The sequence below is a fragment of the Diceros bicornis genome, chromosome 29 (genome assembly GCF_020826845.1).
Source record: "Diceros bicornis minor isolate mBicDic1 chromosome 29, mDicBic1.mat.cur, whole genome shotgun sequence".
In the NCBI taxonomy this organism is placed as follows: Eukaryota; Metazoa; Chordata; class Mammalia; order Perissodactyla; family Rhinocerotidae; genus Diceros; species Diceros bicornis.
In genome coordinates this window covers 38,054,896-38,081,636 of record NC_080768.1, presented here as the reverse complement: position 1 = coordinate 38,081,636, position 26,741 = coordinate 38,054,896, and the positions used below count along the sequence as shown (strand labels likewise).

General features: G+C 42.9%; 1 protein-coding gene across 3 annotated transcripts in view; it reads left to right on the top strand.

Annotated features, from left to right (window-relative positions):
• ZMAT4 (zinc finger matrin-type 4) overlaps positions 1 to 26,741 on the top strand; it is a 326,969-nt gene that overhangs the window by 61,520 nt on the left and 238,708 nt on the right. For all 3 annotated transcript variants that reach the window (XM_058525273.1, XM_058525274.1, XM_058525275.1), the window contains one exon: positions 6,528 to 6,633. In XM_058525273.1, the coding sequence (XP_058381256.1) occupies positions 6,532 to 6,633 (102 nt within the window). In that variant the 5' untranslated portion in view covers positions 6,528 to 6,531. The remainder of the gene's footprint in view (positions 1 to 6,527; positions 6,634 to 26,741) is intronic.

Below are 26,741 nucleotides of genomic sequence, written 5' to 3'. Positions count from 1 at the left end.
CAGGGTGTCAGCTCAAGTGGGTGGGCAGAAGTAGGTACTGAATCCGAGGGTGAGTCTGGTTACAGAGGCACAGACCCCGTGGATGTGCCGGCATTATCAGAACTAGAAGGTATGGGAGGATGCTAGGGCTTGGTTCAGATAAGCACAGGGAGGAGTGTCTGGGCCCTGAGGTCAGTTACAGCTTCTCAGGCACCACCTGGATAGTCGGGGCTCTCAGGCCACAGCATATTAATTCTGGGCAGGTTGTCTGCCCTTCACTTTCATTTAAGTATTTTTTATGGCACTCCCTAAACTGAGGCAGTAGGAAACAGACTGAAGGGCTCGCCGTGCTGAGTTCTGCCACACGGAGGCAGCCCAGGGTGAGGGCTAAGCCGATGGGCACAGAGTCAGCACTGGCTTGGAAACCTGACTGCCGCTTACAAGCTGTGTGACCTTTGGTTAGTTACTCAATTCCTATGCCTTAGTTTCCTCATCTAGAAAATGAGGCTCATGACTCTGTATGTCTCTTCAGGGCATTAAATCGGGTGGTAGGGCCTGCACACTAAGCTTGGCTCAGGAGCAGCACACAATACGTTTATAATAGTAAAATAAAATCGTTATTCCTCTGGGTCTGGAGCTTTCATGAGGGTCAAGCGCTGTTGGGAGCATCTTTAGAGGAGCCACAGTCCTTGATACTGGCAAGTTCACAAAGTCATAGGGAGTGGCAGCTTGGAAATTTGGAAATCTGCCCCTAAAGGTGAGAGTAGCTCTTTGGTTGAAATTGCCATGGGTCTTAAATCCTACTTTTAAAGGGCTAGTGAGGGGAGAGAGTGGGTGGAAAGTAGTAGTTAGATCTTATAGATGAGTTTTTTTTTTTTTGTGAGGAAGATCAGCCCTGAGCTAACATCCGCCAGTCCTCCTCTTTGTTTGCTGAGGAAGACTGGCCCTGGGCTAACATCCATGCCCATCTTCCTCCACTTTATATGGGACACTGCCACAGCATGGCTTGACAAGCGGTGCGTGGGTGCGCGCCCGGGATCCGAACCGGCGAACCCTGGGCCGCCGCAGCAGAGCGCGTGCACCTAACCGCTTGCACCACCAGGCCAGCCCCTTATAGATGAGTTTTATAGTGAAAATGCCCCAAACTGTGACAGGACACCCACCAGTGGGGAACACCAAGCCAAGGGCTTCTCTCCCCAAGGGACTGGGGCAGAGGAGATACCACCCTGGGGAATATGACTGCTGTGGCCACCTCAGGGCTACACAATGAGTGGGTCCAGAGAGCTGGTGTACATCCAGGCTTCCCTTTGTGTGCCCCAGGGAGCAGCTCACGGAGAGAAGAGCGTGGTGGGTGAGAAAGAGGGTGGGACAGAGCGCTCATCAATCTGCTCCATCTGCCAGTATCAGCACCTACTGACAACAAAAATAGATTTTAAACTTTCATGAAACATGGGGTCTTCACAGCCATGAGGCCTGAGTATCAGCTGCAGTGGAATTCAGTGGAAATGAGCCATTTTTGTGGATGATATTGTTAACACAAAAGAGAAAGCCTATGATGGCGATAAAAGCTGTGATTTCAGCACACCGACTGTGTATCTTCCCCCTTAGTCCTTAATGTGGTTCTATTTATTTCTCTGCTTAAATATTTACAGCATCCCTGTTGAAAATGAGAATAATGATAATACAAAATTAATAATATTCATCATAATGCTGGTAATATCTGTCTTTGAATGTCTACCATATGCCACAGTCTTTCTTAGATGCTTTTTATCTACATCATCTGTAATCCTCACAATAACCCTGTGAGGATGTTTCCCCCGTTTCACAAATGAGGGAACGAGGACCCAGGGAGGATATATAACTTGTTCAAAAACCTAGTTGGCAAGCGACCAGCCTGAATTTGAACTAATGTCTTTTTCCTCTGAAGAGCCCTGCCTGGGATTTGGGATCTTTGAGTCAGAGCTATTTGAGCACTATGAGAAATGGAATGGAATGAAGACTATTACTCTCTGCCATAAAGCCTCAGGTTTCTCTGGTTTTCAGCTTGTGTTCCTGAAATCTGCTCTTGAGAAGCAGAAAGAAGCAGAAAGGAAGGTTTCATATTTGCATCTGAAGATTCTGCAAAAGGCCATTCCTTGCACTTTGAGAAATGTTTTGGGACCTGGCTGTTCTCCCTCAGTCTTCCTCCTCCCATATGGGTCTTGGGGTCTGTGTACCCTTCTCTCCCTTGCATTTTGCTGCCTTCTCCCCTTATGTTGCATAATCCCAAGTTAGCCCCACCAATGCCCCTTGCATATATCTTCTCATGCCTACTGGTAGTAAGATTTTCTCTGTGCCAGGAAAAAGAATTAGCTTTTGAGTTGGAACCCGTTTCCCTCCATTTTAATCCTATCCATCCTTACATTATCAATTCCAGAGAACCTCCTTGAAGAGTTCCTTATAATCCCTCTTGTTTTCTCAAATTCCGTAGCACTTTTTACCAGCCAAATTACACTTGCTGCCTGTGCCTTAGGTATTTGAGTGCATATGTCTCTTCTCACTCAATAGCTCATAAAGATTTGGAAAACAGGAGTTGTGCCTTCTGTTATCCCTGTGCCTCACATAGTAGATGATCAATAACCATTATTGAATAAACAAAAGCTCTCCCCCTCTGTATGTTCTTTATTTATTTTACCTAGCTATGCCTCGGAGTCTTACACTGCCATACCATGCATGTAAATAGATCTATTGGTGTATAGAGACCTGGGGCAGCAAATGAGAATCTGATCAGACTCCTGTTCTAATACTTCACTTCCACTCTGGGCTTCTTGACTAAAATATAGGTGCCACTGTCCTCTGTGAATACTGAAGAGTGATAGGTTATTCAAATCTTCAATATTTCCTTTGGATTGTGCTAGAGTGGGAAGCATTGAGGAAGCTTTCATTCAGATCAGTTTCAGATCCAGGGAATCAAACTCCTTCCTCCCCCTAATCTTGTCTCCCTCCTCACAATGTCCCAAGGCCTCAGAGTGTAGCACAATCAGCATGTTTCCAGGGTGGGGGTCGCCATACGTTGGCTCTGACGGGACAGTAGGACTGACCGGTAAGTGATCAGTGGCCCTGTCCTGTGTGCTCTAGCTGCTGATTCAGGACCATGGACAAGGCTACTGGAAGGCAGTCAGATTTCCCGTCCTTTTTCTTTCCAGCTCACCAGTACTTCCAAAGGTGGGTGAAGCTGAGAATCCTATTCTAAAGAAGCCAGTGGAGAGGAGCAAATGGCAGGCTTCCCTCTTGGGAATTCCACTCTTTGAGTCATCAATCAGACCCTCTGGTTGTCAAAAGTGACCTACACAGAGATAGTTCTCTTTTCTTGGAGAAAATGCCTCATGCACAAACCAGGCTGACACTTGTCCACTAATTGCCTCCCACTGGAATTTAACTTACTCAGGTATTCCATTCAGGCCTCGTAGATTTTGGAGGGGTCTTTATTGTCATTTTACTGCATGTGGGCTTGTTCAAATCAATATTCTTATATAAAACAGTGGGAGAAGCCATGATATCTCTTCTTCTTTCGATTTTTTTTTTTTAATTTTTAGTATACACATGTTATATTCTGCCCTTAAAGCTATTTCTGCTGCACAGCTGCTTTACCGAGCCCTAGACTCCTACGGCCTTGCTCGGTCCGATGCATACCTTGAATATCCTTTCACAGGGTTTGATTTCAGCAGTCGGTTGTATAATGAGGAAGTAGTGTGCAGTGAGTTTGGAGATTCCTATTAACCAGGTCACCCATGAATCTATTTTCGTGCACTTCTTTATTAGAAATAGCAGGGAACACGATAATATTTAAACACAACTACTTACAGGAGCTAAGCTTCAAAAATATACCTTAGTAAGTTTTCTTTTCCCATTTGACATTTCAAAATGTTGTACTACATTTTCCCATCATCAAAACACCTCTTCTCTATTTGCATTCCAGGGTGTGAATAGAGACCATTACAAACGACAATGGATATTTTGGATGGTCATTTGGATCTGTGATCCTCTGCCCTGGTTAGACTGTATCTGGAGTGTTTCATTCTGTTCTGTCACTGCCTTTGAAGATGGCCCATAAAGAGATGGACACAGTCCAAGATGATGAGGCAGAACAGGGGTTGGGAGTAGATAGAGGAGAGCTGTCCTCAAGTACTTGAGGGAGGATATCTCAGGAGAAAGGAGAGTAGAATTGTTCTGTGTTATACCCAAGGACAGGATCAATGAGTGAAATCCACAGTGGGACAGATTGTGAATCAACCTAAAAACAACCTAACACCAGAGAGAGTTGCTAGACTCTCTGGAACAGGTTGCAATGTGAGGTAGTAAGCCCTCAGGCACTGCAGGTGCTGGACTCCAGGCTGACTGGGTTGTCTGCCAGGAAGGATCCTTCCAGAAGTAACAAATCCACTTGAGCTATTGAGAGTCAGTGGTCCTTACTGTCTGATGTGACTCTTGGTCCTCAGAGCATTGAAAACCCAGAGGTGCTGCTGTATCTTAGGAGCTGAAACTGTGCATCTTTTTGAATTGCTGAATGCAAATGCCCTAATGGGCCATTATAGCCAAGGCCAGCGATGGAAAGTGAGTTTGTAGCTGTTGAGGCAGGCAGCCTTACGTTCCAGACAGATACTTTCCTTTGTGGCCCAGCTGTTTAGACGGTTTCCAGAATCACTTAAAATGGACCACAGTCCTTCGTTTTGTTGCATTGGTCAAGACTTGGCCAACATCTTACCAACATGAGGATATAATTAAAAATGTGATAACGATCCCTTTCAAAGGAAGAGAATTTTACAGTTTATATAGTACCTTCTCTTATATATCTCCTTTTAATCTTCTCCACATTCTCTAAGGAGGAATGGCAAATATTATCATCTTGATTTTTTTTAGGGAGGAAACTGAGACCTAGAGTGTTTAGTGACTCAGCCCACAATCACACAGCTGGCAGGTAGCCCTAGACCTAGGGTGGATCTGGAGTGTGGATATTGGAATCCTGCAAGCTAGGCACTACTTATGGTCATGCCAATAATCAGCAATGTGATTCACACAGTCTCATGTCAAATGAAGCGTTGGAGTAAGATGAACTCCACGGTCTCCACCACGTCTCTGTTGTCTGAGATTCTCTTGCCTCTCCATGTGCATGCTGTCTGGCATAGTCCTTACTGTTTGCCTGGCAGGCAGAAGGTAAAATGAAATGGAGTTTGTGGGTTGGAGGAAGAATTCTGATGCACTGGTGTGTGTTTCTAGGTTGGTAACATTATACTTTCACTGCTATAAGACACTTTTGTGACAGATCGCTTTCGTAAGCTTGAGACTCTTGGCTGCATTTTGATTCAGAGTTTGGAATTTGAGAATATGTTTATTTACCACTGTGGGCTCAGTTGGAGTGTGGAGGGGTGGAGGTGGTCTTTATGAATTTCAACAATCTTAAATGTAGAAGAGTTGGCTCCTCTCTTTATAAGATATAAGTCTGCAAGGAAAGTTATAGTTTAGTTCGATTTTATAATTTTGTTTTTTAATTTTCTAAGTATACCTGTTGAACTCAAAGCTAGATTTTATATTGCTTATAAGGCTCTTGACAAAGCTAACTTGTATTGTTAGAAATGTAATACATGTTCATTGTAGAAAATTTAAAAATAAAGAAAATTACATAAGCAATTACTTTTAATCTCCCAAAGATAACTGCTATTAGAATTTTGTTAAAACTTTCTGGAATGTGTTTCTGTTCACCCTATACACATTTTAAAACAAATTTAGTATAATAATGTGTAAGCTGATTTGTAAGCCTCTTTTGTTGATAATGGTAAACTTTTTCCTATTTCACTAAATATTCTTTTTTTTTTTTTTTTGTGAGGAAGACCAGCTCTGAGCTAACATCTATTGCCAATCCTCCTCCTTTTTTTTCCCCAAAGCCCCAGTAGATAGTTGTATGTCATAGCTGCACGTCCTTCTAGTTGCTGTATGTGGGACGCAGCCTCAGCATGGCCAGAGAAGCGGTGCATTGGGGGGCGCCCGGGATCGGAACCCGGGCCACCAGTAGCGGAGCGCACGCACTTAACCGCTAAGCCACGGGAGCTGGCCCCTAAATATTCTTTTAAAGAAGTATTTGATCTGAGTTTAGAAGTCACATGGTATTCTAGTGTGTGGACGTATCAAGGTTCATTTATGCTATTTCCTATTGTTGCATATATTGGATGCTTACAATGTTTTGTTAATATAAATCCTATGTGAAAATATCCTCTACGTAAATCCTTGAGGATGCATTTGGCATAAGTCTGATTTGTCAAACAGAGAAAACTAAAGCTGGATTTCTGTTTTTAGGGTACCAGCAACCTTATTGGGCTTTGTGAGAAAATTATAAACCATACACTTGCTGTGGTTAATTGCCATGGTGACCCCGGAGGCTTAGGGAGACCCCGCCGACTGTTGCCGTCGGCGGGTCTGTCCTGCGCACCTGGCTTTTCACGTGCTTGGTGTCCCGCGTAAACGTCAAAGCAGTGGGCTCATGTTTCTTCTCTTTTTTGTTGATTCTCCTTTAGCCTGATGAAGTCCTCCGATATCGATCAGGATTTATTTACAGACAGTTACTGCAAGGTGTGCAGTGCACAACTGATATCCGGATCTCAGCGCGTGGCCCACTACGAGGTAAGGACAGCTGTCCCCACTCCGTGTTCTCAAATGGAAGAAAGGAGTGGGGTCAGGTTGTGGGACTGGAGGATACCCCCTTCTGGACTTGGGCAGATTTTAAGAACCACGAGGCTGGGGCCTTTGAGTCTGGGCTGAGGCCGGGACAAGGGTACGTGTGTGGAGTTGGGAGGGAGGGCTGGGGCATCACTCTCAGGCCCTGGCTGCGTCCCAGATTCTGTTTTTTCTCTTGTACCTCAGCCCCTGGAGACTCTGCGGCCTTCTCTACTCGTGAAATCTGTCATTGCTCATCCCTGAAGTTCCTTTCAGGGACACAGGGCAGGACGCATTAGTGCCAGCTTCTCTTTCCTTCTATGACCCTGAAGATAAGCTCAGAGGTCCTCTATTAATCACTGTGCGGAAACATGGCAGCTTCAGTGATTCAGCGCCAAATGCTATCCACCTGATAGCCACTGCCCTAAATGTGTTTATTAGCAAAAAGACTTCCCCTGTGGAGTTATAACAAAGTTTTAAAGCCCAAATTCAGTGGCATTGGCTCTCTATGATGGAAGAACAAATGACTGTTCTTTGATTCTCTATTGGGAACGGAGGATGAGAGAGGAAGGTTGGCCAGTGTCTGAGGAGGGAACAAGGTGCTGCACATGGCGAAAAGGGGAAGCTGGGGCCCCCAGATGCTGAGTGCTGCCCAGGGGATGTTTGCTTTTCAAGAGAACGTATACCAGTGGGAACATGAGTTTTCAAGTGTAATAACTTGTAAGTAATTTTAGATTGGAGGGCTTAGCCAGCAATTTTCTTTTTGTCTGATGAGTCTGACAAATGCCTGTTGTCACTGTCACTCACCAAACTCCTCTGAGCCTCAGACTCCTCAGTGTGTGATGAAAATAATAATAATAACATGCACACGTACATGCCCAGAAACACAATAAACTGACCCTGGGCACTCCTCTGGGTTTCGTGATGACTGAATGAGACTGATGGAAATAGTACTTGTGAAAATGCTTTGGAAGCTGTAAAGTGTGCCAAACATACAAAATTATATTGTTTTTCAATATCAACTCCATTGAAGCAATATATTATTTTTATTTAATAGCTTTATTGAAGTATAATTTATATACCATCAAATTCACCTGTTTTGCATGCACAATTACATGCTTTTGATTAAATTTACAGCTTTGTGCAACTGTCTCCATTATATAGTTTTATTTTTTTTATTGAGGTCACCTTGGTTTATAACATTATATAAATTTCGGGTGTACATCATTATATTTCGACTAGACTACATCATGTTCGCCACCAAAAGTCTAGTTTCCATTTGTCACCATACAAATGTCCCCCTTCACCTCTTTCACCCTCCCCCCACCCCCATTCCCCTCTGGTAACCACCAATCTGTTCTCTGTATCTGTGTGTTTGTTTGTTTATCTTCCACGTGTGAGTGAAATCATACAGTATTTGTCTTTCTCCATCTGACTTATTTTGCTTATTTTGATGAAGGCAAATAAAACTTGTTTTTCAGAGAAAACTTAAAAATCAGCATCTGTGAAAAAAGTTAGCATATTCTTTTGTCAATAGGCAATCAAGTGTTAGAAGAAGTAAGTGTGAACTCAAAAGAATTATCTAAAATGGAAGATATCCATCTCTTGGAATTAAGAACATCCTAATTTCTGTGGATATTGCTTTATAAACACATACGGTTTTTTTAATATGATTTCTCCAGTTGAGGAGAATCAGAGAATTTGTCCCTGCTCTGAAATTCCACAGCCTCCTATTAGTCCTTTATTAGACTTTTGGTGCTCATTTTTAATCCTCTGACTAGATTCTTGAGGACAGAAAGAGAGTTTTATTCACTTGATCTTGCATAATTCCCGGAACAGAGCCTGCACAGCATAGATATGCAGTCAGTGTTTGTTTACAGAAAGATGCTGTGACACTGGCCAGCACTGCTTTGTTGTTACCTGAGCTAGCACAGTGATGTCAGCAAATTGAAAACAACAACAAAATTTTTAAAAGAAAAAAAATCTTAGTTTCTCAATTAAGTATTTAGTTATTTAAACTCAAGTTTTCCTGTCCTCTCACTGTACCCTGCCTGGCACAATTTAATTGTTTAGAGGATGTGTTAGTATTTGTTGCATGTAACATGGATGAGATAGAGAAAAGAAAACAATTACGATAGATCTGCAATTAACAGTGTCACACAGCAGCAGGACAAAAAAAAAACAAAACGTTAAACGCGTCCCCATTATCACTGAATGGGAACTCTGAATGATGCTTCAGCGCCTGCCTCCAGACAGAGGTGGGGCACTTCTTCAGTGAGAAATAGCATGTGTATTCTTGCTGCGAAGCTGCTGGGGGTGTGAAAAGGTGCAGTCAGGACTGAAAGCACCTTATGCGATGGTCTCTGCTCTTTCCAGCTTTGGTTGGGAGACTTCCCAGTCCTTCTTTCTCTGTAAGAGGATGGCTTCCATCAGATGATCTGGAAGGCCATTTGAGAACTGATATTCTGATTCTATTAATCTGCCTCCTCCCTCCACGCACACCCACTCGGCTGAAATTGCATATAGAGTGAGTCTTTATGAGTTCAAAATCCCAATTCATTGTAATGCTGTCACACTTACTATCAGTGCCCTATCTCTGATGTATAGGTTTAGTATGATTTTACTCTTCAGTTCAACCAGACAATATTCCCAGCTTCTCTGTGGGGCAAATCAGTGAGAATCCACTGTGGACTTCCTGCGTGTCCAGCACAATTCGTGTTAATTATTGCAGGGGATTCTGAAACTGTATAAGAAATAGTCTCTGCCCCAAGAAGCTCATAAACTTTGTTGAGAGGAAGAGCCACAAATAGTTCAGTGTGGTATAAATATGTGTGTGATACCAAGAACATCTGTAGAATTCTGCTGCCTGCTTTTAAGGAGCTGCTGATCTAATTTGATATAAACAGAGTGTTAGTTCTTCTGCCCATTTGGCTTTCTGATATATGCTATGCCATGCTGTTAACTTTTTAAATCTTTGCATATTCTAATTTCAAAAGAGTGAGTCATCACCAAGAGCTATTGTGGTCAAGAGAGCTTTGTTGGGAATGTCATGAATTATCTAGGCCTCCATGGATGGGTTAAATTTAGAGGTTGCTGGAATGAGAAGTCTTGGTATCTCCAGGGGGCACTGAGGAGGCTGGCCTGGCTGGACTGGAGGAGGGACAGGCCTGTGGGGTGAGGGAGTAAGGGACAGGGGAATTTGGAGTCTTGTGAGGCTCTTAAGCATTTGGGAGCATACCAGTACAATCGAGTTTTTCTGAATGACCATCCATTGGTGGTGGTCAAGGTGTATTGCTGGGAAAAGAACAGCTTTTGATATGATTTTTGCCGTGAGACTAGTGCGCTAGTCCTCTGAAGAAGGAGAGAAAAACATAATAGATGAGTTAATGCCTAATGGCTGCATGCCCCATTTAAAAGGCTGAGCCTTTGTATAGGAGGACAGAAAAACCTAATGTATGTCTAATGGACCAACGCCTTCCATGGTAGACTTTAAAAATCTCTTTTTGCTTATGAAGTCTTGAGGAGAACAAAAGGGGAAACATGAGGACATTATTATTTTTCTTACTTGCTAAGCATTAATAACATGTTAATGTTGTGGTGGAAAATATAATTAGATGTTGTCTCTGCTCACTGGATGAATAGTCTGAATCAATAGAACAAGCAGAACAAGAGGAAAAGAGAAAGCTTTCAAATGAAAGAGCCTGAATGGTATAGAGGTTAGACAGAGTTTCCCAGCGAGGCCACTTGAGTAGTTTGCTGTAGTTTCAAGTGGCTAAAGAATAATTTTCTGCAAAGAGAAAGTGTTGCTTGCATGAGTGAAGGGATGGTTTTCTGGCATGTGGGAAGAAGAGGATTGTACAGGGAAGATCATGAGAAATGAAACCAAAGGACAGAAAGAAGGAAGAGGATGAATAAGCAGATCTAGAAGGAGAGAGAGATCTCTTTTCAGACAGGCCCAATCAAGCCAGCCATAAAAGTGCCAGCCCTAGTGCTGCCCTTCTGGTGAACCCTAATATCCCCTAAGTTGCTGTGCCCTGTGTCTAATTAATTGCTCCTTGCAAAATCAGTGGCTCAGATGCACCTCCAAACAAGATTGTAAGCTTCTTGAGGGCAGACAGGAGCCATGCGTTGAGTTTTTTCGTTTATTTCCACAGTACCCACCAGAGAGCTTTGTCTAAGGCTGTTGCTCATTGGCACTTCCAGGTTAATGAAGAGGCTGGGGGATGGGGACTGGAGGAGGGAAGTGGTGGGGCGAGTTTAGTGGAAGCAATGGTGGGTGCGCCAGAGGAGGCATTGCTGTACGTTGGCAGTCAGTCTGTACTTGGGAGTCAGCCTTCAAGCTGCAGGTGCTGGTTTCGTAGTTATAGGAAAGACAGTTCTCTAAACCCATGGGAAGCCCTTCAAACATCTCTGAGTCTTGAAGTAATGCCAGTCCTGGTAAACGAACCCCATTAGCCCACCCAGGAAGGGCAGACTCCAGTATTGTTCTCGCATCAGTGTAGCAGCAGGTGCATTGGCCCTCCAGAAGCATGCTGAAACAGAATTTTCCTGTTTCACCTGTTTTGATTGCCTTCCAGCAGAACTTTGGCCTTCCCAGCTTCTGTTTACTTCAGCAGAATAGGCACAGGGTGCTCTTCTGGTCTCTGTCAGTCTAGTAGTAGATGGGATGTAAGTGCTCTGAGGGTAGAGGCACCAAGGTGAAAGTTAAGGTGGCTAATATGTGCTGGTGAAAGTTTCATACTTTCTTTTTTTTTTTTGGTACTTTTTTTGTGTGTGTGTGTGTGAGGAAGATTGGCCCTGAGCTAACATCTGCCAATCCTCCTCTTTTTGCTGAGGAAGACTGGCCCTGGGCTAGCATCCATGCCCATCTTCCTCCACTTTATATGGGACGCCGCCACAGCATGGCTTGACAAGCGGTGCGTCGGTGGGTGCCCGGGATCCGAACTGGCGAACCTCGGGCTGCCGCAGCAGAGCGCATGCACTTAACCGCTTGCGCCACGGGGCCTGTCCCAAAAGTTTCATACTTTCTGATGCTACTCATGCCTTTATCGCCTTATATCCCTTAGTCTCTCTTACCTTCTTCTCAATTTTTCTTTTTCTTTTTTCTAATTGCCTGAGTAGGCATGCAGGCTGGACAGCTCCTTTCCCATGTATGAGGGTGTGGGTCAATACCATCCTGTGTTTCTGCAGCCCATCAGCCCTGCCAGATACTGTGCTTACTGGACTTGAGTACTGTCAGGCCCACTGGGTCCACACCTGTCCCAGGTATTGCAGGTGATGTGCTCCTGGAGATGCTGGTACTGACTGGGTGAGGACGACAACAGATCTCTACAGCAGGATTCCTGTGGAGGTCTCTTCTTTGCACTGTGCATTGAGAATCACTGTTTCAGTCTCTCCAAATCTCTAGAAATCATGACATGCTTAATTTCTCCCAGATGCTATTAATACAATTCTTGCTGCATTTGCCCAGGCTAAAGCAATTCTTGTTACCCTTCATAATATCAGAGGACTTGAACCTGTCTCTGATTGCCTGATAGTATTTAATGTGTTTCTTAAAGAGTTTCATTGAAGACTCTTGAGCCTCTGTAAAATTTATAACTATTTTTATATTTTTCTGTTGTTTTCTTCCAGCAGGTCCAGTCTTTTTCTCTTTTATCAGTTATTATTAGTTAAAATGGTTCACTAGAACACAAAAGGAATTGTTCATAGAGAGGCTACAGTGAAGTCAACAACAATAGGCTGAAGAACACACTCAACTCAAGACAACACACACATTGGCTAAGAATGGTTGTCAGATGTGTGTGCTCAATGCCCATTGGTTTAGAGTGGGTAGAGCCTGCTCCACAGCAGGAGTTCTCATTTGCTGAGAGCGTCTGACATTGCTCAGTGGATTCTAGGAGGCAGGCCACATTCCACATGGTCCCATCTAACTGCAGGAGATGTTGGGAAATGTAATTTAAATGTGTCAGTAAATGAAATGGATTCAACAAATACGTAGGATTGTCTCTGCCACAGTCTACCCCTCTGGTCACCAACTATCCATTTCATTCTTCCTTTGACACATAGAGCACACACATCCCCCCTCGACAGGAACAACCTCAAGTCCTACCTAGTCACTGAGGACAGCTCAAATTTCAGCATCTCCAGGAAGGGAATGATAGAGAGGCCCTATCAGATGTGGATGTGATTCCTCTTGGATCAGCAACCTATGAGCAAAAGAGAAATGTTACCTCTCCTCCTATACTTTACAGTGGTGATGACAGTGGTAACATTTCTCTTTCAGAAAAAGGAAGAAAAGAAGACAAAGTTATCATTGGCCCATAGCAAAGTTGGCATCCTGCAGGTCAGGCGTTGGGAAGTTTGTCTTTCCAGAGAGTGAGAGAAGTTCCTCGGTAGATTCTGATCTTCCTATCTGGGAAAGACTTTCTTGTTCATTTTTCTCAATGACCTCTGGCTCTACCCTCCACAGTTCTTCTCTGTCCATTGTCCTTGCCACATCTGAAATGGGTCTTGGGTCCTGTACCCTCCTAGAGTCCTCCTTGGGGACTGCCGGCATCCATAGCCCTCTTCCTGCCTGAGATTGATTGAAGGCTTGCAATCAAGCTTTTCTAATTAGGATCCTAACTGCTTTAGTAATACAATTCTCTCAACATTATAGAAGGCTTCTGATTTATTTTCTTTCAGAAAGCTCACGTGTTGCAAACATACAGTTCTTTCGTAGACATAATTTCAAGGCTATTTGTTTATTTTATTGCTTCCTCACCTCTGTGCCTCTTTCTATTTTTCAGTTTAATGGTGGACACCATGAGGTTATCTAAAAGTAGGTGGAGGGCCGGCCCCGGGGCTTAGCAGTTAAGTGCGTGTGCTCCGCTACCAGTGGCCCGGGTTCAGATCCTGGGCGCGCACCGACGCACCGCTTCCCCGGCCATGCTGACGCTGCATCCTATATACAGCAACTAGAAGGATGTGCAACTATGACATACAACTATCTACTGGGGCTTTGGGGAGAAAAAAGGAGGAGGGTTAGCAATAGATGTTAGCTCAGAGCCGGTCTTCCTCAGCAAAAAGAGGAGGATTAGCACGGATGTTAGGTCAGGGCTGATCTTCCTCACACACACACAAAAAAACTGTTAAAAGTAGGTGGAAAGACCACAACCTTAATCTGATTTTTGCTAAAGGCCTGAGTCACAAGGTGCAATTGAGAGGTCTCACTGCATCTTCCACACATGATGACTTTTAAAATGACATCTCTCACTTCTTAGTGACTGGAAGCAATTAGCAAATGACTTTTCCAATTCTCTAATATTGGAAATATCTAATATTAGATATCCAGTATCTAATATTGGAAATATTCCCATATTTCTGCAATAACTCTATTTCATTCTATTTCTGTGTTAATATATCAGTTATGTTCTGAGCTTATTTCTTTCATGAAGAATCTGACCAAACATCAATAACAATTAGTAACAGATGACATACATCCAAGTGTTCTGTTTTTCTGTCCTCTTCTAGTTCCTTTAGAATTGTAACCATCTCCTAGAATAGAACCATCCAGTTATCCTAGAACTATAAGCACAGGAGGCAGGTGGTCTGCCTTCCACGGTACTGTAGGCAATAGTTTTGCCAATATTTTGCCACTGTGTAGCCCGGATCTGCTCTGTCTGTACCCTCCCCACTTACCATCCCTCTGCTAAGTCAATATCAAATATTGAGGTTTTTTGTTACAAGAGAAACCCAATTTCTATGTTAAACAAGGTGGGCTAACTGCAGTAACAGACAATCTCAGCATCTTGGAAATAAAAATTCATTTCTTGCTCACATTATAGCCTATTGTGGGTTAGCAGAGGGAGATTTTGTGCCACATAGTTGTTTATGACTCAAGCCAACAGAGGCTCCACGTGTTTGTTCCTGGCATTGTCCTGAGTATCAACATCTAGTTGGCCTCTGGAGGACTGATGGCAATGTGGGTGATCGTGCAGGACATTTTAGAGGCCAGGCCTGGAAGTGGCAACATCATATCTACCCACACTCCATTGACCTGAACTCAGTCATATGTTTTCGTCTTATTGTGTGAGAGGCTGGCAAATGTGGCTTAGCTGGGTGCCCAGGAGGAAAACGGAACCAGTTTGGTGAGCACAAAGCATTGTCTTTGACACTGTATGTGTGTGACACTGTAGGGGACATGGCGGTTAGGACCTGCTTTGGGGATGTTGGGGATAGGGAGCCTGGTTGGAAAAGAAAGAGAGAGAGGAAAGGCTATGATCCCCAAAGGGAGTGGTCTTGACAAATGAACAAATAAAACAACCCCGGACATCAAGTGTCTGGGGGCTGCCATGAAGTTGATGGCTATTTCATTACAGGGCCATGTAGGAAATTGAAACAAACATGCATTGTTTGTCTAAAAGACAAAGAGATAATATGCCATCAAATTAAGGTTTTCTTTCCATTTTTCCCATCTTAATTGGTCAAACAGAGAGATTTTCTGTTTGGAATTTGGAGCCTGTGTACTGACTTGTAGGGTTCCTCTCTGCACTGCCTTTTGGAGCCCAAACCATCTGTCTCCCAGGCCTTGAGCTCTTTGGCCCTTGGGCGGTGACTGGCCTGCTCACTCCACGCTCAGGGGGTCTGGAGCAGCCTCCAGAGGGCTTTCCAACTGTGCGCCATTGTTGTGATGTCTCAGTGTCTCCTAAAGACAGATGTTTGAGAGAAATTTCTCCTTTCTCTCCCTTACAAGAAGAGCTGTTTCTCTCCTGAGAGGCCAGCTCATGACAGGCAGTTGACTCTGATCGTGTTTACTGCTCTGCTTTAGCCGCCCAGTCCATGGCCGCTTCCAGAACTAGACAGGATCTGTGTATGCGTCTATTGTGCTCCCTTTACTTCTGGATGTTATTACTTTCTCTCCCTTGTTTTATTTTAAATCTATATCTCTTAATTATTTATTTTATCCTTTTGTATTAGATGTGGATATATTTTGATATGTCTTCTTAAAGTCTTTGAAGAAAATGCTGGAATATAAATATCTAAATATTTAATCTTTTTATTTTAACATTTTATTCCCTTTTTTGAAGAGGCAGTAAATTCACTTGATTCAAAATTCAGAAAGTATGAAAGGGTATATAATGTGAAAAGCCTCCCACTTATTTCCTAGCTACCCAGTTCTCATTCTCAGATAAAACTGATGTGACCAATTTTCTTTGAAATATTGTATGCATATAGATGCAGCTTAATTTTTCCTTTTATATATTTTTCACAAATGGCAACATGCTGTACCCTCTACTTTTTATTTGTTTTAATTGTGTCATAGATTTTCATTATATGAATGTATCATAATTTGTAAAGAAATATTTATTGAATTGACTGATAACTCCTCAGTAGCCTTGATAAAACTGTGATAGAAAAAAGACTTTCTCCCTGTGAACGGTCATTTAGCGAAGCACGGATCCGTTCCTTTTCGGATCCCGGCCGGTCCTGATATCGTTATTGACAGTGACAAGTTGTCTTCCAGCTTTGCATTCCGAGCATTCAGCTGAAAACATATGCGCTCCTGACCTCCCAGTCGCTTAGCCATCTGGGCTTGTTGATTTTTTTTCAAAGATATTAGCAGACAGGGAATTCTTAAAGGCTAATGACCTAAGTAAGTGGGTTTGGGTGGTGATCTCAGCTACGTGTCTTTGCCTGCATTTCTTCTGATCTTAGAGAAGGTGTTGACGACAGCATGCTTTCCTCCTTCTCTGTGATTTGGGAATTTAATTAGTTTCTTTAGGTTTTTGCCCAGGTGATTTAATTTTGAGTAGAATTTTTCTAACTTTGAATTCCATCACTTTCTCTGAGGATCACATAAGGACATAAATACACCTAGTCAGGAAGCAGCTATGCCACCTTCACATTGCCCCCTGCTGGCCTCCTGCTCCTGTCTCCTGGCCCAATCCCTCAGGTCTCCTTGGCCTCAAGGATAGGCTTAGTCACCACTATGCCAGCTGCTGGAACGGCTCTTATATCCACTCTCTACTAATTCAGTTATAGAAACAGTCCTTCCTTCACCTTGAAAACTCTATAGGTAATGTGAAAGTTTTTAGATTTTACAAAGAAAATAGGAAAAAATAGAACAAAACACTTATCTGTCTCTGCCACAAATATTCCTCCTCCTGTTCTCACCTTACGGTCACAAACTTTGCCCCTGATTTGGGAAGTTTCCCTGCCTTCTAGTTTAGGAAATCCTACCCATTCCTGTTTTCATTAATTCCTTGTAGTTATTGACTTACTCTTAATCATCTATCTTCTGGAAACTAAGCTGCTCCAGGTTTGACCCTAAACAGTGCCCCTATTTTACTCTACAGTTTTCTGTGGTCCTAAAGCCAGCCCCACGTTTAAGCTGGGGAGCCCTTTGGGATGCTGTCACTCGCTTTAAATCCCCAAAGCAACGTCGTCTTCTTTTTCCACTTCATGGAAAAGTTCATGCTCCCTTTTGACATCTCTGCTAATTTCCCCATTTCCTGTCCATGGAGTGAATTCCTCTCAGCTTATCCTCAGAGCGGGTGGAGCAGCCTGAGTTATGAAAAGAGCCTTTGGTGTGCTCAAGGTCAGAAGGCCTGCATTGAAAGTACAATCTTAGCTAAGTCACTTAACCCTTCCAGACTTTAGTTCCTTCTTCTGTAGTGTGAGAAGGGTAGAGGTCTCCTTTCCTTTTATCCCGCTCCTCGTGTCCATTCTCCCTGCACCCCTACAGGTAACCAGTTCATTAGGGTTGACATGGTTTTTATTTGTATATGTTTACAAGGTGTATTACCTTATGGGCATGTATATTTTAAAATATTTTTTACTTTAGTATAGTTTTAGATTTACAGAAAAGTTGCAAACGCAGTCCTGAGTGTTTTGTATACCCCGGCACATTTCCCCTCTTGTTAACATCTTGCATTACTATGGTACATTTGTCACAGCTGATGAACCAATACTGATACTTTATTATTATTACATAACATATGTTATAAAGTGTCAAGTCCGTACTTGATTCAGATTTCCTTTGTTTTTACCTAATGTCCTTTTTCTGTTCCAGGATCCCGTCCAGGATTCCACATTTCATTTCGCCATCCTTAGGCTCCCCTAGACTGCGACAGTTTCTCAGACTTTCCTTGTTTCTGATGACCTTGCTAATTTCAAGGATGACTGCTTAGGTATTTAGTAGAATGATCCTCGGTGGAGATCTGTGTGATTTTTTTCATGATTAGACTGGGGTATTGTGTTCTTGGAGGGAGGAGAACACAGAGGTCAAGTGCCATTCTCACCGCATCATATCAAGGGTGCTGTTATCAACATTGCTTATCACTGTTGATGTTGACCTTGATCTCCCAGCTGGAGGGAGCCTTTGTCAGGTTTCTCACTGAAAAGTTACTTTTTTCCCTCCCTTTCCATATTGCACTCTTCGGAAGGAAGTCATTAGGTACTGTGTAGGCGTGTATTTTTAATGTATACAAATGGCATTGTGGTGTGAATCTGGCTCTTCTCTTGTTATTTCATACAGCACTATGTTTCTAAGAACCATCCATGTTCCTACATGTATGTCTAATCTCTTGTTTCTAACTGCTGCCCAACTTTCCATAGTGAGTGAGCATCTGTCATATTCTGATTTTCCCATGCCTTAGGGATGGGTACTCAGTTTGCTTCCAGTGCCCCACTAACCCAAGAAGTGCTGTGACAAACATCCTTACACGTGTTTGTAAAGAACCTGTGTGGGAATTTATCTGCAATGGATATATAGACAGGAGTGGAACTTCTGCATCGTGAGCCATATTATTACTAATCTGACTAAGCCTTGCTCAGTAGAGGGATAGTGCATGAGGATCTCATATCCACATCTCTGCCATAGTTAACTATTCAGCTTTCTCATTTTTTTCTAGTCTGATTGATATTTGATATCTTGTTGTTATTTTAAATTGCATTTCTCTAATTATTTTGAAGTTTGAACAATTTTTTGTATACTTATTAGCTCTTTTGTTTTCCTTTTTGTGTGTGTGATTTCTGTTCATAAACTGTCAATTTTTCTGTTAGTATTCTTGTGTTTTTCTTTTTGTCCTTATATAATATATCCTTGTATATTTCTTATTGGATTGAGACATTGGAAATATCGTCTTCCATTCTGTCATCTTCTTATTATATCTGTTCATGTGACCGTTATTAGTATTTTTGATAAACTTGTTAATTTTATGTGATAAATTTAATAAACTTTTTTTCTTACAGTTTAAGAAGTTCTTCCCATCGATACATGATGTATACTAGCTTCTATTAATTTGACACTTCTGTTTTCCCTTCATGTCTTTAACTCTATTTGGAGCCTGCCTCTATATATTGTATAAGACAGGAACCTACTTTGATTTTCCTCCCTACAGTGAACCAGTTTTCCTACCACCATCTAAGGTCTACTCTTTCCCCATAGTTTGTGGTGTCACCACTGGTGACTCCAGAATTAACGTATGTTAATTTTCTGCATGTATTTGACCCTGAATCAGACCTGTCTATTCTGTTCTGTGATTCTATTTGTCTTTATCTGGGCCAGTTCATGCTGTATTTAATTACTATGCCTTGGTGTTATATCTTAATATCTGAGAGTGACAAGTCACACCTCTTTCTTCTTCTGTTGCAGAGTTGACTTAGCTGTTTGTGCAGCATTATAATGTTGTTGTTCATATAAATGCTTGAATAAATTCACAAATTCAATTGATATTTTGATTGGAATTCCATCAGATTTAAGAATTAATTTGAAGAGAATCGATATCTTTAGAGTATCAAGTAATCCTATCTTGAAGCAGGGATATCTACCCATTTATTCAATTTTAAACCAATTTCTACATTAAAATTTAAGAGAAACGTAAGTTAATAAACATATAACACATGAGCACACAAAGAATTATTGTGAAGTTAGTTCTTAATGATATATTTATTCATTTCTACTCTTTTTTCAAGGTTTAATCATGACCCTTCAACTGAATTGTAATCTTGTTGAGGATAAGGGCCATGCTTATAATTTCTTTTTTTCTTTCTCACTGCATTTCAACCTAAAGGGACATAATGAATACCGGTCTTTCTGGTTAATTGATATTCAGGATAAACATCCTGTTGAAGGTTATTTTTTCTGGCCGCCTCTTTTACATTTTTGCCTTTTTTCTCCCTCTTTACTGATTTGCTTTTCTTTTCCATCTGTTTCCCTGTTGCCTCCCCTGGGTGAAAATGCCTACTGTGGCTGTGTGACAGCAGCTCACACTCACCTCCATTTATCGAGTGAGGCTAAGCACTTTTTCGCAGTGTGGTGCATTTCCTCTGGGGATGAGCAATGTAACTTAAAACTCGGCTATGTCAATAAGTCAAGGTGAGTTTTCAGCTTTGTACCACTTCATTCCCAGCCATTAGAAAGATGTTAACATTTACTGCCAAGCTGTCTCTTAAATATCCTGTAATAAAAAGCCAAAATATGCTGTCTTTTTTTTTCCAATTTCACCCTTAAGCTGCATTTTCATTACCACATTTTCTTTGCTAAGTGCTATAACATTCTTTATTGAAACCTTTATTGTTTCAGGTGCTTGCATAGTAGTCTCCTTCCATCTAAAGGAAAAAAAAGTTTTATTTTCTTAAAAGAAAGGAAAGTATCATAGTGGATCCTCTTGATTTTGCTAGTGATATGTCTAACCTCTGCCCTCTGGGCTGCTGTTGCCTTGTTTCTGATTTTCAATCTATCTAATTATGATGATCCCGCCCGAGACATGACTTGACCTGTGCCCTGTCCAAATCCGGATCATAATAAGCTATATGATAACGAGGTTTTCCTAGTTTAAAAGCTGTTTTAATCTGATTGTGTCACCATGCAAGGAATTAATTAATTCAGTTTGCTTTGGGACTGTGTGTAGTGAGAAAGCAAAACCACGTTTGGAAGAAATAATTAAAAGTCTAAATGCTGAATAAGCTGAGAGCACAAAAAAAGCATGGTACCCCCTTGGCTCTAGACTTTGAGAGCCAAAATGTCTGTGGAATGGCTTATTTTGCCTGAGATAAGATCCTGGTGGTGGTATTTCTGGACTAATCAATATTCTGATTCTGCTGAAGAGGAAACAAAGTTTTGAGGTTAATTTGATGTCACTGGGTTTCTATGGCATTTAGAATTTTTCATGAAATGTTTTCTGATTAAAGGAATATGAAGGAGTGTTTACTACATTAGCACCTTAAAGATCAAAATGTGTTTGCTCAGAAAAGCAATCTTGTAGCTAAAATATTAATGTGGCGGAGATCCGCATTCTCTGTTTACTGAAAATAAAGAACCACTCCGGGGCTATCTCTTAAATCATTGGAAGATAAGATACCACCTGGAGTATAATTTTTTCACCACCGTTCGGTAAGCTCAGCCTTTGGGAGTTGACTCCAGAATGCAAGAGGGTCTTATCCTGCCCTTTGGGAGTTTCATCTGGGAAATGGCAAGTCTCTTCAGCTTGTTTTTCTGACAATGTGTACAGGGGGATGCACTGGTTAGTGTGCTTATATGTAGGTCAGCCGAGGAGTCCAGGGTTTGGAGAGGTAGGGACCTGCAGCTATTTCCAAGCATCTTCTTCCAAGTTAGGAACATGGTGATGAACAGGATGATGGCCTCCGTTATTCTCCCAACATATTTTTTGAACAGCTCTGCTGTGTAACTGGACCATAATAGATTTCATTTTCCTCCTCTGTGGGGATCCCTGGATGAAAAAGACAAAGATCCTGCATTCATTTCTGGTAGGGAGTGAAGACAGGAGCAGAAACGACAACCCGACACGTGACAAGGCTGTAGGCAGCAGTGGAGAGGCAGAGGCCTGTGCTCTTCGTCACAGAGATCGAGGAGGACTTGGGTGAAAGAAAATTCAGTTTGACTTATTCGTCTCTCTTCAATGAAATGTGAAAATAGTAAAAAGAACTGCGTGTGCCTTCTCTATAGACTTGATATGTATTATAATATATTTAATAATTAAAAAGGGGAAATGTGGTTGCTGAACATACAGAACAAAGCCATGATTGTGGCAGTGCCTCTCCTAAAATTAAGGCTGCTCAAGGTCACACTTCAGGAAACCTTGCTTTTTGTACTTGGACATTTGTCATATGTGTGATCGTGAGGAAGTACCTACCCATGTCTTCAGGAAATAGAGTCATTTCTAATGCCCTGAATTGAAAGCAAGAAGCAAAGCAGACCCCTGACGGCAATGCTCAGTGTTTGGTTCCCGGCAGGCTCAGGGCTTTGGAGCTCTGCGAGCCCAGTGATGTGTCTGCACTGTCCACTGAGCTGTCCACACACAGGACCCTTGGAAGGCTGGTCCTCATGCTGCGTACATGGACATAATCTTGAGATTCTACAGATTTTTTTACTTCAAAAAATTTTTAATGATAATTTTTTTTTTTTTTGTGAGGAAGATCAGCCCTGAGCTAACATCTGTGCCAATCCTCCTCTTTTTGCTGAGGAAGACTGGCCCTGGGCTCACATCCGTGCCCATTTTCCTCCACTTTATATGGGACGCTGCCACAGCATGGCCTGACAAGCGGTGCGCGCCCGGGATCCGAACCCAGGTCACCAGCAGTGGAGCGCGCGCACTTAACTGCTACACCCTGGGGCTGGCCCCAATGATAATTTTTAATGTTTATATTTTACCAGGTATAGAGATGAAATGTTCCCCTTTTCTTTGATAACAGTTAAAAGATATTTGTACAGAATAAGACTTCAGATTATTACGTTATTGTTTCTCAAACGCGAGTCATCCTTGAGAATTTTGTTCTTGTGGAGGCTTGAGGATTTCGTCTTTTACTCACATTTGAGAAACATTGGGTTAAACTGTATTGCATTTTGGAGCCCACCCTTCGATTACTCCTTTTGGGGCTTAATACTTTTAAATTGCTTTTGTGCCAATGATCTCCAGAGTTGGTCAGCCAATGATTTAGATTATTAAGATGATCACTAGATTGATTTAATGATTGATGTATCCATTTTCCAGGTATGTTGGTGGTGTTTTAAAATTTTTTAATACTTGAAAATTTTTGAATAGCTGCCTTTCTTTTATGTATTTAAATTGAAAATCATTTAGGAGAGCCCTCAGAGCCCTCAGGAGAAAGCTCCAATGGTAAAGGAGACAAATATGTAAATTTGGAATAAAGAAAAAGGCTTTGTTTCCCTTCTTGTCTGACTCTCTCTGTTTCTCTCTTTCCATATATATTAGAGATGTAATAAATATCTGTCTCTGTCCATATATTAGAGACAGAAAGAAATAGAAACAGAGTTTTTGATTATCTATTTACTATTATCTATCTGTCTTTCTATCTGTCTGTCTATCTATTGAGAGACAGCAACAGACAGATAGACACAGGAAGAGATAAGATAGACTGGATGCTGAAGGTAAGCTGGCCTGGGAACATGTCCTATTCACAGTCAGTTGAGGAGACTTTGGTTTGGAACAAAACCTTGTAAATGGTAGGAACAGTTCAGAAACCTGGAGTGGAGAAGGGGGTGGGGTGGAGGAAGGGCTGCGCACTGAGACTGCCTGTCATTTTAGCCGCTGTTTTACTCACTGATAAAACACTGTGTCGGCCCAGGATAAAACCATAGGAAGTAAAGTTGAGAAATAGCAGCAGCAGCAGTAAAGGTAAGGGAAAATTAATCTCAGCCGAGTGCTGTTGTGGGAAAGCAGGTACGAATTATCCACTTTGTCAATGAAGTTTTCCTTTGTCAGAGCCAACACAAGTTGGAAGTGATTGGAACTGCGAGGACTGTCAGCAGGGACCTCCGTGGCTCTCAGATAGGGTGGATTTATGCAGCATATGGAAACTCAAGGCAGCTCTTCAAGGTAGAATCAGTTAGGGAGTAGAGATGTTTATTGGCTTCTAAGTGTTCTTTTCTGCTTTTCAGCAACATCTTTTTTCATATAGCTTGCAAGCAGGGCTTGAAAAATAAGATGTCCTGCACACTGTGGGTTGTCATACATTAACAGCCTGGTATTAGGACCTTGGAACAGAGCCATGCAGGTTGGCAAGAATACATCCTACTGTGGGGTTGATAAATATTTGCCGGGGGAGGAGGAAGAAAATACCAGAAAGTTCTTGCTGAGAATTCTGTGGAGCATTAACTTGCAGATCAGGTCTCTGAGAATAGCTGCCTTGGTCCACGCTTGGATTTAAGTTCTTTGAAGACTTGCACAGACCAGGGTGAGATGGTGGATATGAGCAAAGGGCTGATGCCTCAGCCTGACATAGGGGCCTCCCCCAGGATCTTGGGTGTATACTGTTCCCTGTTGTTCCCCTGCTGTGAAGCTGAGTGGGGGAGTCAAGATCCTGAAAGGGATGAAAGGCTTGGACCACTCACACTTCCTCCCTTAGGAGCTCACCTCAGAGTGACCTGCCAGCACCTTTGGCACCGTCACCTATGTCCCACCTAGCTCCCTCCTTGGAAGGCTTTGGCCTGGACTTCAGGGTCTTACCCCATATCCAAAGGCTGCCTGTTCCAGTGTACTTACCAACAGACCAACCTCAACGTGGAGGATGTTGTGGGTGAGGAGTGTGGGGCTGGCCACCGACTCCCTGCCTGATATGCTTCTCCACCCAAACTCTTATTTATGGCAACCACTTCCATTTACCAAGGACTGGGCACTGTGCCAATCTTTATATGCATCACCTCGGATCGTTCTTTTAATGACTCTCAAGTGGTAGATATCATGATTTTGCACTTATCCTTTGAGGAAATTGTGGTTCAGAGAAATTACGTAATTTGCCCAGCTGCAATACCTGGACATTGTTATTTAGAAAATTCCCCAAATACCACTTTCCTTAGTCCTGTCACACTCCCTCCTTTCTCTTTCTGAGAAAGGGCACATGACAATGCAGTTGAGTTCCATTGTGTTCTTTTCGATTCAACAAGCAGGGACTGTGCTCTTAGAATGTGCCAGGCACTGAGCATGAGGCCCAAGAATGCAAGGATGAATGGTGCTGTCTCTGACTGTATCGGGGCTCCTGGAGGGCAGCAATGAATGCGTGCATGATTGTTAAACACATCAGGTTGTCCCAAGTGTTGTCAGAGCCACCCTGATCCCTAGACAGGTGCTGGTGCTGGCTTTTGGTAGGGCGGGATGTAGGGTGTGGTGGATCATCAGGCTGGATTCACAGAGGAGAGGTGAGTGGGGCTCTGAAGAGTGAGGAAGGTTTCAGCAGCTAGACATAGGGAAAAGGGGACTTCAGTCTGACGACTCAAAAGCTCCGAAGTCAGAGGGCATGGGAATGGCACACAGCCTCGCTTTGCCTGTGCACAGAGTGAGGGGAATGAGCCTGGAGGCAGCCAGGCCCACGTACCTGCCTGAGCCCCTGTGGTGGAGATCAGAGGAACTGGCCAAGTCAAGCAGAGAGGGGGGCACTCCCAGCATGGGGCCGGCAGGCTGCCTGGATGCTGCTCAGTCCGCCGAGCGTAGCAAGTGGCTATTTGGCCTAGAACTCCATGCAGCTTTCCTGATACCCAAAAGGAAGAGAGAAAACAAGGCGACCTTTGACTGAAATGGGAAAGAATTCCAGATTGGATTCGATGAAGAAACAAAGGAAATACTCTGAAAAATGCTTCGGGTTTGCAAATCCAGGCACCGTCACCTCCAGGTCTCTGCAGTAGCTATGGGGCGGGGCTGAGAGGGATGGAGACACCATTCTAATTAGTGCATGAAAGGCAGAACTGTAGGTCTGCAGTTTTGAAAGTTTCCTTTTTTTTTTTTTTTTTTTTAAATACCACTGAGACAGTGATAAAGGGCTGGGTGAAATTCAAGGGTTGTGGTTAGCGGACAACTTCCTGAATTGCTTTGTGGATTGCTGACTTAAGCACTTGCTCTTTACCTTCCTTTTCTCCTCCTGTGCTAAACAGTACAAAAAGAAACATCCTGAGATGGAATATCAATGTTCGTGTTTTCGTTCTCAGCACTGATCTGAGTGAATTGTGCAGAGACCATTTCTCTGATGGGAAAAGGGGTGGTGAGGGGTTGAGGCGGGTGTAATGTTTGGGAAGGACAGGCAGCAGTGGAGTCAACATCTCTCTCTGCACCACATCCTGGAGCCTCTGCTAGGTGCACACCCCACTGTAGATGCCCAGCTTCTGCTCAGACTGCTCTCAAGGCAGGTTAGATAAGAGGCTTGGAAACTTCTGCTTTCTTAATAGCCGCTCCCGCGCCAGCCAGCCAGCCAGCCATGAGGGAGAGAGGGAGGTTGCCCTGGTGCAGACGGATCAGCATCAACCTCCCCATCTCCTCACAAATCTGAGTTGCTGTTTAAGACTCTGAGTGAAAAGAGGGGGGATAAAACAAAGGAAAAAAAAATACACAGGGGCGGGCCCGTTGACGCAGCTGTTAAGTGCCCGTGCCGCGCTGTGGTGGCCCGGGGTTCGCCAGTTGGGATCCCGGGTGTGCACCGACGTACTGCTTGGTAAGCCACGCTGTGGCGGCGTCCCATATAAAGTGGAGGAAGATGGGCACGGATGTTAGCCCAGGGCCAGTCTTCCTTAGCAAAAAAGGAGGAGGATTAGCAGATGTTAGCACAGGGCTGATCTCCTCACTAAAAACAAACAAACAAACAAACACACAGAAAACTCAAAAATCATGGCTACGTTTTTAAGCACTTCTGTTTTTCAGGTCCATTTTGCAATAGGAAGGCCAAAACCTGTAGGCAGTGACTTGTACAAACCCTAAGATACTTGTGGCGACAGTGAATAGAATATAGAACATCACTTTGGATGCTCAAGAATGCCATCGGTTTGCAGTTTGCAGAACAGAAGGTGTTTATTATACAGTATGGGGAAATTTATGTATGCAACATTAATGCAATGGATTATATAGAATAAATCTGGGGAGAAAGTTTATATCCTGAGTTCCAGAGCCTCGACCTTTAAATCAATACCCTACTCCGCTGATGAGAACAGTTTCCCAATTGATGTATCAGGGCAGTCAGTCAAAGCAAAAAGGGAGCCCCCAGGGAGGAAGCAGGTGTGAGACTAAATTCTCCCCTCAGCAGAGGGATAGCAGAGGCTCTGAATCGAAGTTCTGTAACCGTAAATTCTA